The following is a 14,453-nucleotide window of genomic DNA, read 5'->3' on the forward strand; positions in this document are numbered from 1 at the left end:
AGGACGAGGTTTTCACCTCCTATTACTTCCGGTTTTGCTTAGCTTTACAAAAACGAGTCGGGTAACTATTTTTTGTTGTTGTATTGTCTGTATTTATTCATTTACTATACTTACTTCAAGTGATTTTTGTTAGACCTATATGTCATTGTCCAAGACTGACAACCTTTGTTAAACGTTTCTGTCACAATTGAAGGACTGCTCGCACTTGAAAGACTAGTGATATCACTCAGGTGGCTAACATAAAAGGCATGCCGTTATGTGTTACAATGATTATTATTCGGTAAGCAAATTTTGGGCTAAAAAAAGCTGCACTATTTAAAATGTTTCAGAAGCTCTGAAAATGACATTGTGACAGACAAATCCGGATATCAACACAAAGCATTGAACTACAATGTGATTGATCTTGATAGCATAAGATCTTTGGTTAGAGAAACAAGTGACCTCATGCATCCCCAGCCCCATTCCACAGTGATCACATTAAATGGAGACAGTAGAACAGACCAGGCAAACCATTAAATTCAAACATAATTACATTTTATTGATTTTGAATCTTTGAAATAGTGCTTCATATCAAAACAATATCAACATATTACAGACAGTGCACGCATCCAGGCCTTCACTTGCATCTGCATACTTGTTTTGACACACAATAAAAAGGCATAAACCACCCCAAACAAAAGTATAAAAGTTAAAAACAGTACAGTCTGAAAACTGTATAGAAAATTGAGAGATTTTGTTCCTCACATTTGTCAAGGGTCCATAAACATGTTCATCTTTCTAAAATAGTTCTATTATTTTGTGGTCTCGTCCAAGCAAATTGAAAAAGTTCCTGTGGTTGAAAACATAACCACACCCTGTAAACCTATTTATTCATAAGACATATCACGTCACTTCTCATGTGACATTCGGAAAGATAAAAGGCATGGTGTTTTCATAAAATAGTACAGCAGTCATTTGCCTGAATGGGGTAGGATGAAGATGAAAGGTGACAACTGTATGCTTTGAAGTAGCACTATTTTACAGCATTTAAAGCATTTTTGCAGATAAACTAGGAACACTAAGCGCTCATCAGTCAAGGCTGAGAATTGAATTTTGAGGTCCAAGAGTCATTTCTTGGAGCTGCCGTATTGTGCCAGAGGGGAGCCTTGAACATAGGTGAGGATGGCATTCTGTAGATATGTAGCTCTTTGGGCTTCATCGTCCCTCATCCTTTTGATCTCTGCCTCTTTCAGTCGTAGCTTCTCCAGCAGGGAAGACATCTCGCTGTCTTTGTCGAGCAGCGCCTCTCGGTGGTTACTGCTTAGTACTGCATGATACAATAGCAAATTGCAAAGAAGAACATTAAAAACACAGCAGTTCTGCACTGTAAATGAAGTGGCTTTCAGACAGGATGAATTTTGAGTCTATTGCATCCATATAATTCAATTAAGAATGTACTTTTTTAATATATGATCGATGTGTGGATTGCCACTGAACTTCAACTTTAATAGTGGCGTGGGGAAAAGACAGTAAGAGGTACCTTTCATTTCTCTCTCGAGGGCACTGATCTTTTCTTTCAGTCCTCCTTGTGCAATCCTCTCGGCCTCCAAGTGACCAATCTGCTCCTGTAGCTCTCCCCTCACTCGACTCACCTCGGCCACCTTCTCCTGGTCCTTCCCGGAGAGTGCCTGCAATTATACAACTTGATTAAGTTTTTTTTTCTTTTTATTACTTCAAATATATTAAGTGCTGTTGCTATGTATGGCTTCCAGTGACTTTTTTTTCAATCTTTTGGCTTTTGTTTGATTCTTGAACAAATTGTTATTTTTTGTTGGTTGTGTTTTGTTTGATTTTCCTGTGTGCAGTTTTGACAAATGAGCTACATTTTGCACTGTGGGACAATGACATGACATTAAGTTTTGGTGAGGGTTCACCTTTTTGTGGATTTGAAATAAAACAATAGAATAAATCGTTAACAAAAACTTTTGGGCATCTGAAAAATAAATAGAGGTACTGTACTGCATACAATGGCTCTGTCCACCTCCTTTGCTGGTTATTTGCTATTTTCTATATTTTTCCAAGATATTATTATTATTTATATATATATAGATATAATATTTCTCTTAAAGATTCATCTGCATCATGTTGTCAGAATCTTCAACAATTAAATGAAAGCTAAGCCCATGGGGACAAAATTTGCTGTGAAATGAAACCTAACCACTGTAAGAATTCCCTTCATATACATTATAAGTCTGTGTGGCAACATCAGGCACGCACACAGCAACCAAACCAGTACACCTGTCCTAAACCTGAGATCATAAGTTGCATGATGTAATGTATTAAAAAAAAATACATAACACTTAAAAATTGTGGCATTGACTATAGGTTTGTGACACAAATAAAATCAGCCCTTGTTTGTTACTTTTATTTTAGCACTTTTAGCACTACATTTGTATAAATATGGTCCCACATTATTCACTCAAAAATAATGGAAAACATATCATTTAATAAAGCATGAAAATTTCAAGTCACCTGACCCCTGAAATGGTGAAAGAGCCTCATTTAAGGGGTTTGTAAACTACGCCCATAGTTGGACTTTCTGAATGGAGTGGTCTACGTGTCGCCTTCTCATCAATGCTGTCTGTGAGTGTGTGTGTTAATGTATGCTTCAAACCACTTGTGCCAAATAAACATTTACATTCATGAGAATGTGAACATACAAAATTTAAATACAGCTCAGTTTGGATTTTTTTTTCATGTGCTGCATACACATTGGTGGGTGTGAATACAACGTATTACTGTAAAGACAATTTTTGTTGTCTGCGATTTGAAAATTGCATTCTACTACATTGCAATATCAATTTGAAAGTGATTAATTGTTCTGTCATTCGAACATGAAAGCATGATTCCTAGTGAGGATGTACTTGCCATGTTGTGTATCACAGGCTGCTGGTGTGTGTACCTGTTGAAGCTCGTCTATTCTGCGACGCAGAGAGTCGGTCTCAATGGTCTGTTGACTGTTCTTGGCCTGCTGCTCAGAGATGATCTGCTTCTGTTGGGAAACGTGCAGCTGGACCTCCTGCAAGGAGGTACGCGCTGAGCGAAGCTTCTCCTCCAATGATGTCACATGTTCGTACTGCTCCAAAAAATAAAAATAATGGAGTGATAAGCACAGTGAAACAGGTTTGCATTATAAAAAATACATTGATGACCACATTATATCTCACCACCCTAAATTTTGTATACATTTATTCTCTATAGTATACAGTTCTGTATATATGAGTGTATATATGAGGGGGAAAAATGGTACAAAAGAATGAGGTTTCAATGGGGGACAGTCACAGGTTTCAGTGACTTAATCATGATTTCTGATTCATTGGATTTCTGTATCTGTGAACAGACCAGTTGATCAATGACTATGAATCCAATGTAGTACAAGCTTTTGAAAGCAACCTGTTCCTGGCGCGCTTGAACACGAGCTTTACTCAGTTCCTCCTCTGCCTGGGATCTCTCTGCCACACATGCTGCTTTCGCCTTACTCAAGTCCTAAATGAGAGGAAGGACACTCTTACGTGACTTTCAAAGTGGATTTTTACTGTCAATTTTATTGGGGAATTATTTTTCTCCATGTTCAGGAGGCATCAATCTCTATTATTGTAACACAGTATTTAAAGTTGAAATTGTAGTTTGAAAAGCAATGTTGTACTGTTTTTTTTTTTAAATAACTTTACAACATGACGTAATAGTTATTTGTACCACACTTTATAATAAGGATCTTTTTCCCATTTACAAATGATAATTGATTCATCTTTACTAAATGGTAAATTTCAAGGTCAAACCTCTTCTAGTTGAATTCGTTGTCCTTCCAGTTTGAAGATGCGTTCCTGTAAGGCTTTCTCACTCTCTTCTAGATGGCGATTAACATGTTCAACCTGGAAAAAGACGAATGTTGGTTTCTACACTTTTAAAAAAGAAAATAAGGCTTGTTTTCCAATGATGAAATATAACAAGATGAAAAATACATATATATTATAGCTGTAAAAAATGAGTTTTTTTCATTTTGCATTTTTTTATTTCATGGGAATCAATCCATAAAAAGCGATAAATCCAGAGCTCCAGATGAACTGTTTTTAAAAGCACAGTAGTGCCTAGCCTGAAATTTTAGACACGCACACTGTAAAGATTCACATTAGTGATAGACAGATATGTTTTTATTCAAGGTCGATACCGACTATTAGTAATCAAAGACACCGATAACAGATGTTTCAGGCTGATATTAATTTGCAAAAAAAGGGAGAAATTATTGGTGTAAAAAAAGCTTTGTTAAAAAATTTAACATAAATTGTAGGAAGCGTCCATGGTTATCAGCATGTGTTATGCTAAATTAAAAATTAAGCAAGTAAATAGTTCCCTAAAGTTTTCTACTGCAAATTAAGTTTTCCAAAATATTATAATTATATTCAACATGATTTCTTAATTTATTTCATTTGTAAAAATAAAAAGAGTAAGGTGTTCCTAGTGTCAGTATAATTTTTTATAAAGTGGAAATGGAATTAAATCCATAAATTAAAGTTCCCTGAATCTCACAGAACATCAAATGCAAGCAAATGTAGCTAATTTGGGGGTTTTGTCAATTTTTTTAAAATGTTCCAAAAGATCTTCACAGACAGTGAAAAAAACTGTCTGTGAACATCTTACAAATCCTAATGAAAACCCTTTCACCGCTCAGTGAGATACCAGCTTTATCGGCTTTCAGATTCGTAAAAAGGTTGATGCCAATATTTGTCAAAATGCTAAATATCGGCACCGATAATCGGCCCGGCCGATAATGTGTCCATCCCTAATTCAGATTTCCACTGATTTATATTATATTATTGATAAATGGGCTGAAATGTGGCGCAGAAGTTTGTCAGCAATAATAAATCAGCAAATTTACTGGTTGCACATGCACTTGTGATAAATTTGGAAAATAATCCTCTTGCGATATTTTTCCCCTCAATATTGTGATTTATTATGCAATTATTTTTTTCAAGCTCCTCTTCCAATGTATTTGAAATGATAAACAAATGCATTATGTTGGGAAATTTAAATAGTTTTTATTACAGAACCTTACCCATGAGTATTTTTTGCTCCTGAGATTTTAATGACAATGTTTGATTACCTTATTCATACATTTTTTCTATTTTTTTTCTCTGCAATATAATGAAACTTATAATTTTTTGTTGATGCTGTGTGTTTTGTGCTCATTGTTGGTGTTATTTATTGGTAAAATGTGTTCCTTCCATAAAAAAAAGTGTTCCTGATCCTGTAGTAGTTAAAATTGAGAGAATCCGATTTAAGAAATTAAGGGCGCTAATTAACAAACCACCAGGCTTTCCATTCTGTCTCCATCCCATTGAGTGTTATTTTTCATATTTATTAGATGGGTTGTGACTGTGAAGGCAATTTCCCTGTGTGGTTTCACCTACTTGGCCAATAAAGATGATTTGGATATAGAAACGTATTTTCAAATATTGTGTATTATTTGTCAAGTTCTGTGATAAAAAGACAAAACATACAAATTTCCCCAAATAATGCATTTGTCTTTCATTTCGGTTCACAGATTCTTTGCAATTTTGCATTCTGTACAAACATTATTAGATAAAGTGTATGAGTTCTGTCTTAGCTGTGAATGTGAAGTATAGCTTCTTAACTCATTCACTCATATCCATTTTGACTGAAGCAACCCCCTTCGCTCCCGGCTGTTTTACTGGATTTTGACTGATATTGCAAGGCCCACACAATATTGTGTGCTATTGCCATATAAGCATGAAACCTACCAAAAGAAAGATTAAAGTCTCTTCTTTCATCAGAAAAAAAGTATATTTCTATCTGTTTCCGTTTTGCAGCAATTAGTATTAGAATCTAGCTAAGTTTCTTCATTATTCACAAACCTGTTTAAAACTTTGATGAAAACTGCTTTTTCAAACATGGCCCTGGTTGATCTCTTATACTTTGCTGCCACCTGCTGTAATAACTAACATTGCTTGAAGCATTCCCTTCAGAGGCTGCATTAAAGCCTTCTGTATGCTGTAGCATAAAAAAACATAGAAAATGTATACATATGTGTTTGGGACACTGGTAATATTTAAAATGGAAGGTATTTGTAAGTTTTTGGGAGCAAATTAGTTAAATATGACTTAAATTAATGAGCCGTCGATCTGCAAACAGTTTTTGTTAGATTCAGTAAGCAAAATGGTGTCGGCCTTTAGTGACAATCAGAAATGGGAAGTGATAAAAGCAAACAAACGGCAAAGAAAAAGTTATTAAGTAAATCAGTCTTAACTAAATGTTGCTCTGCGGCAATTCACTGTAAGAGTGGGGAAATACCTCTCTTTGTCGTAGATGATCCATGTCCTCCATGCCTTGCTTGAACCTTCGTTTCTCGATTTCCAGGCGGTCTGTGAGAGGACAAGATAGAATCCATATTTCCAAAATTCTGTGTTGGGAATAACATTGTGGAAGTGGTGATATAAATTGTTCGCTGTTTGTTGCCTTCTGCTTGTGCTAGTTTGAGCTTCAGCTCAGCTGTGCTGTTGGTCAGCTCTTGCTTTAGCTCAAAAAGCTGCTGCTGCTGGGACTTGCACTTGCGCTCCACCTCCTCCACCTAACCGATACGCACAAAAATAATCAGAGCAACTTAGGGGAATCATTAAAATGGATGAATTGCTGTACCTTATTTTTTAGTTGGACATTGGTGTCTGTCAAGTTTTGGATCTCTCTGAGAAGCTTTCCTTCCCTGGAAACACTGTCCTGAAGGAACAGAACATATTAAAAAAAACTCCAAATTAAATAAAAAATGTTCACTGATTGGCTTTTAAGTAGGAGTGTCAAAATTAGTGTGTTAATTCTGAGTTAATTTACATTTGCCTTAATGCCACAAATGTTTTTAACGCGGGATTAATAACCTCCCCTTACTTGGAAAGCCTGTACTGGGGGAATTCCAGTCACAACGCAGCAGACACGTCCACGTCAAAATTTAGCGGCAATAAATTTAATAATGTATCGGATTAATATAGTGCTTTTCTAGACACTCAAAGACGTTTTACAATGGAATGGATACATTATTCATGCATACACACTGTGGTGGAGGTAAGCTACTTAAGTAGCCACAGCTGCCCTGCCCAGCTGACGGAAGCGTGGCTGCCAGTGTGCGCCTCCGACCACCACCAAACATTCGCACCTTCCATACACCAGTGTGAGTAGCACTGGAGGCATTGTGTGTGAAGTGCCTTGCTCAAGGACACAACGACACATGATTTGGGCAGAGCGGGGATCGAACAACCGACCTTCTGGTTACTGAACGACCATCTCTACACTCTGAACCACGGCCGCCAATTTATTAATAATAATGCATATATTTGTGGAGACTGAGGTCAAGTTGTATTTGACCATTTTAAAAATGTGCAGAATTTTACAAGTTACTTTATTTTAAAGATCAGATAGCTCTTAATATGAAAAGAAAAACGCACTGATCTGTCATCAACGTCTTACAAATGCAAGTGAACTCATGAACGCAAATTAATATCACACTAATTTTTTACAGTAAAGTTGATCTTTTTAATTTTAACTCAATTTTATGAATAATTATAACATTTCTGTATCAATTGACTCAAGGACACATCTGTACTCGCTCCTGCACTCGCTCGTGACTTCTATTTTGTTGACATTGGGATTTTTAACTACATTGCTGCAATATGCCTGGCGGAAAAAGAGCTGACGAGACTGAGGAGATAAAATCTTCTCTTGCAAAACTCAAAGAAATGGTCACCAAAATACTTTAAATGAAAAAGAGCATCGAGTCACCTCTGCAGGAAATTCACCAGTTGAAGAAAAAGACACAACAAAAAGATTGACGCATTGTCGCGTTGAAACAAAAAGTGGATGATTTGGAACAGAATCTTCTAATCAACGATGTGATAGTTACAGGTGTCCAGATTAAACCGCCCTCCGGCGAGAGCTGCGGCCGGCACAAGTGCAGTTGATTCTGACCAAACTTCAGCGAATGAGACTGGAACAGCAAGTAACAACCCGACTCAGAGATTTGGGATTAATTGTGGATCCAGCGCACATTCAGATGTGCTTTTCACTTCCAACTGGGGGGACACGACCACTGGCAGTTCTGATCAGGTTTGTTGACAGGAAGAAAAAGATTGCTCTTTTGAGAGATAGCTACAAACCTAAAGGTAAGCATGTCTACGTCAATAAAAATCTCACAAAACGAAATGCTGACATTGCCAGAAGGGACCGACAATTGAGAAATAATGGACTTATTGAGAACACATGGACAAAAGACTGTCATATCTTCATTCAAACAAAAAAATACTTATCTTCTGAGAAGAAAATACGGATCGTGAGAAGAGTGGAAGAATTGTCGGAGTTTGAAAGACAATAACTGCAATCATTAACTCACATCATTAAATTGTGGATTATGTCTTACCCAAATGAAATTATTGTAACATATTACTAATTAACCCAAAACTGGAGCTGTTATGATTTGAATAACGTAAATATAGCATATGCTTACTGGCTGACACTGCCAAGGTTAACTCTTGTTTATACACCTGCATTGTATTGCCGTTCCTGTAAGAATGTAAACATTGTCTGGCTCTATTTCTGTTTGGACATTTGATGTTACATGCAAGGCTGTCGTGATAAGGTTGGCTGCAATGTATCTGCTGAAATTATAGACATGGTTCCGGCAGGGCCTACTCAGCTGGTGGGTGGCCTTGGTGGGCGCTAAGGAGTATCAAGATCTAAGCATCATCGGATGCTGGCAACAGTGGTGGGCCGATGGCTGAGCTGACCAGAATGGAGTGAACATTGCTGTGGACGCAATGGGCAGAACGCAAGCCGATCTACTCTTCTGGAAGCCACAACATGTGTGAAAGCTGATCCAAGGTCAGCGAAGACGCTACTGGTGAACGGTTGGGCCTGATGGTGGCGTCCGGGAACCGTTTTACCAATTCCAAATGATTGGTACTAGCTGCAACTTATACAAGGACATTGATCAAGATGAACTGAGCGAGGAGTGTGCAGACTTAAGTCTGGGATTGATAACGTTATGAATCAGTGACCTTCATAATCAATGTATATGACTGATGGTATAGTAAGAATCGATGAGAATGGGTTACTAATAAGCCATGGCTTCTACCCGTCAGCCCTTCTTTCGGATGTCAATGTTGCAAATGATATGATGTGATCGATGTAACCTGTAATAATGTGTTTGAAAGGAAAAAATGAATAAAACAAAACAAAATAAACAAACAATGACTTAACGATGCAGCCATATTTTTAACATTATTTTTCCACTTCTGTGTTAACAGTATGAAAACTTGGGGAAAAAATTATTGTACATTTTGTTGTACATTTAGAACCGATATCAAATTTGTGATTAATCGTGAGTTAACTATTGAAGTCATGCGATTAATTACAATTTAAAAAATTAATCACCTGACAACCTTACTTTTAAGGGACTGGCAGCTACAGCAAATTATGCTACTTTTGCTGGTTTTAATGATCATCAGGATTGTGTGGGGGGGAAAAATCAATACAAAAATAGTGTCCATCAACTTCCTGAACAATTATTCACCACTATTTGTCTTGTCTGTTGCTTCATGTAAATGTAAATAAAAAATAATAATAATATGTATCGCGATTAAAAGCTGTATCTTGTATGTCTTTCTACCTCGTGTACTTTTTTCTTCTCTCTGCTCTGTGCTTCCATGAGTTGCTCCTTTTCAACCTTCAGTCTTGCTATCAGCTCAGCCAGGCTGTGATTTTTCTGTTCAGAGAGTGCAAAGGCAGCCTCTCTCATCTGCAATCTGTACACCATATAGAATCATGCATTTTATTGTACTGCAATACTGCAAGGCAGTGCCTACAAAGTCCAGTCCTAAAACACCAATAGACTTTGTTATTCTCCATACAAACATTTACTAGACTTCAGCTAAGGACACATACACCCCTTGTGTTGTTTAGTGAATAAGAAATGATTACTTGGCAGTAAGAGAGTTTACAGCTGACTTCCTCTCATTTAGAGCTTCTTGGAGTTCACTGATCTGTATAGAACTGGACCTAACAAGTAAAACACAACAGAAATATATTATGCCATGAACTGTGAATTGTGTCATTAAATGATCATTAAAAAATAGTTTTATAGTTCACAGAAAGTAATAAGAGTAATTGCAGTATGTTTCTTTGAATGTGCTATATGTGATAGTGTCTGCAATACTAAATTTAAAGCCCTATAGTCAATGATCTCACACAGAGTTACAATATTCTCACCGGTTTGACTGTCCCATTTCCTCTTTCTGCCTGTCGATTGTCACTATTAAGTTTTGAAACTGAAAAAAGTGGAGGAAAAACACAATAAAATGAATAATTTACTGAAGTTAAACATTGAAAACAAAATAGTAGTAAAGGATCAGGAGTAATTACTTTTTAGGAGGTCAACATTCTTGATTCAGATGTACAGTGGATATAAAAAGCCCTTACAAACTTATTCAAATGTCTTTTTTTGTGATGTAAAAAAAGAAGATCAAGCCAAATTATTTTGAATTTTTTCCACCATAAATGTGACCTATAAACTGTACAACCCAATTGGGAAAAAGAGAGGGAAATTAACAAAAAAAAATTGAGATGTGGTTGCAAAAGTGTGTACACCCACTTATAATTATGATGAACGAATTTTTGCTCTTCTGACTAGCACAATTGAAGAATAAGATGCAGCAAAAGCTCTCTGCCGACTGCCGACCATGGCTTGTTCTTTAAGATGTGACAAAAATGTCAGGAAAAGCTTGCTAGAACATCTGAACTTTATTTGAGGTTAATCACAAAAAAAGTTTAACAGTGGCAGGTGTATGCTAACTCAGTTTGAATGTGATTGGTTACGTCTAAACGCAGCCACACCCAACTAAAGTTTCAAAATTATTTATATTGGTTAATTTTATTTAACAAAAACCTCATTTGAAATGTAGTGTGTAGACTTTTTCTATCCAATATATTTTGTTTGCAGTGTATTTGGTGGATTGCATGCTAAAATCACATCATGCAGAGCGTATTTTTGGCTAGCAATGGCGATTCACTGTCTTAATAAAAACTGTAATTATCAGAGGTAGGCATTCTGTCCGTCCGTCAGTGACAGATGCCCATTTTGTTGACGAATGATGGGAAATTTTGAAAAAAAATGGACAAATTAAGCATTGACGGTAGGGGCTTTTTGTTCGTCAATGTAATCGTCAATTCGTCAATAGCTACCTGCCGTCCCTTCTCCTGCTTCAGGTTCTGAATCTCCTTGTTGAGGACCTGGGTTCTGCTTTGGCTTTCTCTCAAGGTGGATTGTCGATCTGTGTTGCGTCCAACAATATGCTCTGAAGACATTAGCCAGTAGACGCATGATTCATGAGTGTCACTGAGTTGTATGACTTGTAGGTATTTTTTTAAAGAAAAAAATCATTTTGGTGTGCATATTAAAGAAAATGTACAAAGTATTACCACCAGCATAAAAAAAAAATCAAAGAAAAATAAAGACCATAAATACCGAGTGCTTTGAGTGTGTCGCTGGGTATGTTGTTTCCTGCCAGCTCCAACTGCTCAACACAGTGGTTGCTCTGCAGAGCCTCTAGAAGACACCTGCCACCCAGGAGACCAATGTTGTTCCACCTCAGATCTGTCAACAGACAGAGCCCAGCATAAAAGTGCGCAAATAGGGTGTCCAAATTAGTCATAAAAATATTTCATTATGGAAAAATTACCTTTGAATGTTTTTATACAATTAGTTGGGTCTCTAGAGTGCCTGCCCACCCATCAAGTGTCAAATTAAACATCCAGTCAAGTATATCCAGAGAGTATTGTCATATTACCTGTCTGGATGTGTTCCTCATGCAGTTGTGTGTGAATACAGTACTCATCATTTGATGGTAAATCCTTCTCATAACTTTTAAAGTAGCACTAAGGAACTTTTTTCACCCATAATAAAATATGTTCATATCTCTTCTGATGAAACATCGACTTCAAACTAGTTGAATGGTACGTACCTTTGCCATGGCCTGAGGGGGTCTGTATAGTTTTTACTGGCACTAAGCAACTTTGAGGAAGATGGTAGGAACACTGCCACACAAAAAACTACAAATGTGCTGACTGCTTTATGGCATGTGTCACTTCCCCCTTTACCCATTGGTTACAAAGACGGAAGTCAATTTAAATGTCGACGCACGATTACTTCTTTCTTGGCAGAAACTGCAAAACAACTGAAAAGTTTTGCATGAGGAGACAAAAAAGAAAAAGGGAAGCTACCCAGATGAAAGGACAGTCAAGGATTAACATTGGCTTGACTTTCACCCGCTGGCATGCGCTAAAAAAAATGACGCAATGTGCTTGTCCTCATGGGAAATACGGTCTTCCTTCAGGTATAATATTACCGCTTTTGCCCATATAGCGCCACAATAATCAACGTAAACTGAGTTGCTTTGATGCTAATTTTTGCTAACCCATCAATGGGGTTTTCCATTGACTGCTAGAAAAAGCTGATGATGTTTCTGAAACAAGTGTCGTATTTAAATATACGTATAATGTGTGTACTGTAATTGTTTTTGTTGTGTTTAATTTTACAAGAAACTCCAAATGGTGTGTTGTCTTCAAGCATACTGTAGCTGAAGCAACAGAGGAGAAGTCAGTGTGCTTTAACAACACAGGAACATGTATACAGTACACACACACAGACACACACATCACCATTTGGCACATTAATCATTTTTCTTCTATTAGAATATTTTTATGATCAAGAGGAGTAGCCAAAATCGAAATCACGATTACATTTTGATTAATTTCCCACCCCTACTCCCTTGCATAGCCTCACTAACATTTATGTATCTATCTCGTTTACTAACTTACTTCACTTAACTCGTTTACAACTTTGTGTCTGTCAGAATTACTCCAATGAAAATGTCATGAAAACAACAAAACTACGAATGACTTCAGACTTTTTCAACTATCTGCATAGTAATCATTGTATTGTTTTTAGATTTGTGTGTGATTTACCGAGTACTTTCAGGCAGCTGTTGCATCTAAGCGTCTGTGCAAGTGCTAGCATCCCATGATGGTTGATCTGATTGTTACGCAAGTCAAGATGTGTCAGCACAGTGTTGGAGCCCAAACCCTCACAAAAGACAGCAAAGGCTTCATCCCACACTCCCAGTGCATTCCAGTCTAGCACTAACCTGCATACAAGATGTTGTCGACCACATTATCAATTCAATCAATCATTGTTATAGTTGTGATGTAGTTACACAACTATATGAGCATTTAAAATAGCAAGCAAAATAGCCATAGTTCTTACCGAGTAAGAGTATTGTTACGTGCCAATAACTTTCCCAACATCTCAGCCCCTGATGATTTCAAGTTATTTCCCTGTTAATATTTTGCATGGGGAAAAAATTATAATGACAAATGTGCAGCATCTAAGAGGCAATACAGTTTAATTTGTCAAGAGTTACCTTTAAATCCAAGACTTTAAGGGTCGTATTGTAAAAAAGACCAGTAAGGAAAACTTTGGCACCTAAGAGCCAACACACACGGAGGTAAACAAAAGCACAGGGTTTTAATATCTACAAGGGATGTAACGATTCACTCAAGCCCCGATTCAATTTCCAATTTTCCGTTCCCAATTTTGATTCAATTAGATTTTTTAAACATATTTTTTATCTTACAAAATGAATGAGTCATTTTATAATTATAACTAAAATATTTTTATTTTAAGATCTGCATTTTGTCCTTGTTACAACAGTTACTTTTTGTAACTTAACAAAAAACAAAAAAAGAACAATCTAATAATTTTGACTGTGTATACAGTTTGTACAGCAGAGACAGCAGGCTATGGTCAACATAGCGTTGCAAATTGATTATTTTATTATTATTTTTTACATCGATGCATTCTGAAGCACTTTAAATACATTTTTGATGTGCCGTTACATCCCTGACATCTAACAATGAATATTAGACATTTCAATTCAACATTTCATCCTTATCATCTGGTCTTTACCCTGTCTTAAATTAATTCAACAAATTATCTATGAGTAGTGACACCTACCGGTGAAATGGCGCTATATACCGAAATAAATCTAGTTGCCCAAGCTATTTGTATGTATTCACCTTTGGTAATGAGAAGTTCTAAACACTCTTTACAATAAAAGAGGGCTGTAGAAAATCATCAATTATATTTGTAAAGGCATAATTTTTTAGACTTTATGTAACCTGTGCATGCACTCATCAAGCTTCTTTGGTCATGGTGTTTTCACTCACCTTCATCACCAAGCATACAGTCACTGAGTGACACTTCTGAAAAGAAAGTGTCTTTTTGAAAAAGACGGGCAAGGAGTGCGCAGGTATCTGCAGACAGACTCAGCCCACTCACATCCAGACGGGAAGAACTGCAT

General features: G+C 36.7%; 1 protein-coding gene across 5 annotated transcripts in view; it reads right to left on the minus strand.

Annotated features, from left to right (window-relative positions):
• Positions 1 to 517: 517 nt before the first annotated feature.
• The window catches only part of lrrc45 (leucine rich repeat containing 45), a 14,881-nt gene continuing 945 nt past the window's right edge, over positions 518 to 14,453 (minus strand). The window contains exons 2-18 of one of the 5 annotated variants that reach the window (XM_077551024.1): positions 14,320 to 14,453; positions 13,515 to 13,576; positions 13,358 to 13,428; positions 13,060 to 13,238; positions 11,561 to 11,689; positions 11,278 to 11,390; positions 10,306 to 10,364; positions 10,018 to 10,095; positions 9,707 to 9,842; positions 6,694 to 6,771; positions 6,514 to 6,625; positions 6,349 to 6,419; positions 3,819 to 3,911; positions 3,433 to 3,525; positions 2,942 to 3,115; positions 1,520 to 1,667; positions 518 to 1,306 (exon numbers count right to left, since the gene is read on the minus strand). The exon at positions 14,320 to 14,453 is cut by the window's right edge and continues 130 nt beyond it. In XM_077551024.1, coding sequence (XP_077407150.1) covers positions 1,107 to 1,306; positions 1,520 to 1,667; positions 2,942 to 3,115; positions 3,433 to 3,525; positions 3,819 to 3,911; positions 6,349 to 6,419; positions 6,514 to 6,625; positions 6,694 to 6,771; positions 9,707 to 9,842; positions 10,018 to 10,095; positions 10,306 to 10,364; positions 11,278 to 11,390; positions 11,561 to 11,689; positions 13,060 to 13,238; positions 13,358 to 13,428; positions 13,515 to 13,576; positions 14,320 to 14,453 — 1,930 coding nt within the window. In that variant the 3' untranslated portion in view covers positions 518 to 1,106. The remainder of the gene's footprint in view (positions 1,307 to 1,519; positions 1,668 to 2,941; positions 3,116 to 3,432; positions 3,526 to 3,818; positions 3,912 to 6,348; positions 6,420 to 6,513; positions 6,626 to 6,693; positions 6,772 to 9,706; positions 9,843 to 10,017; positions 10,096 to 10,305; positions 10,365 to 11,277; positions 11,391 to 11,560; positions 11,690 to 13,059; positions 13,239 to 13,357; positions 13,429 to 13,514; positions 13,577 to 14,319) is intronic. The other 4 variants (XM_077551025.1, XM_077551028.1, XM_077551029.1 and 1 more) reach the window with 4 other exon arrangements.

This window comes from Vanacampus margaritifer, chromosome 18 (assembly GCF_051991255.1).
Source record: "Vanacampus margaritifer isolate UIUO_Vmar chromosome 18, RoL_Vmar_1.0, whole genome shotgun sequence".
NCBI lineage: Eukaryota > Metazoa > Chordata > Actinopteri > Syngnathiformes > Syngnathidae > Vanacampus > Vanacampus margaritifer.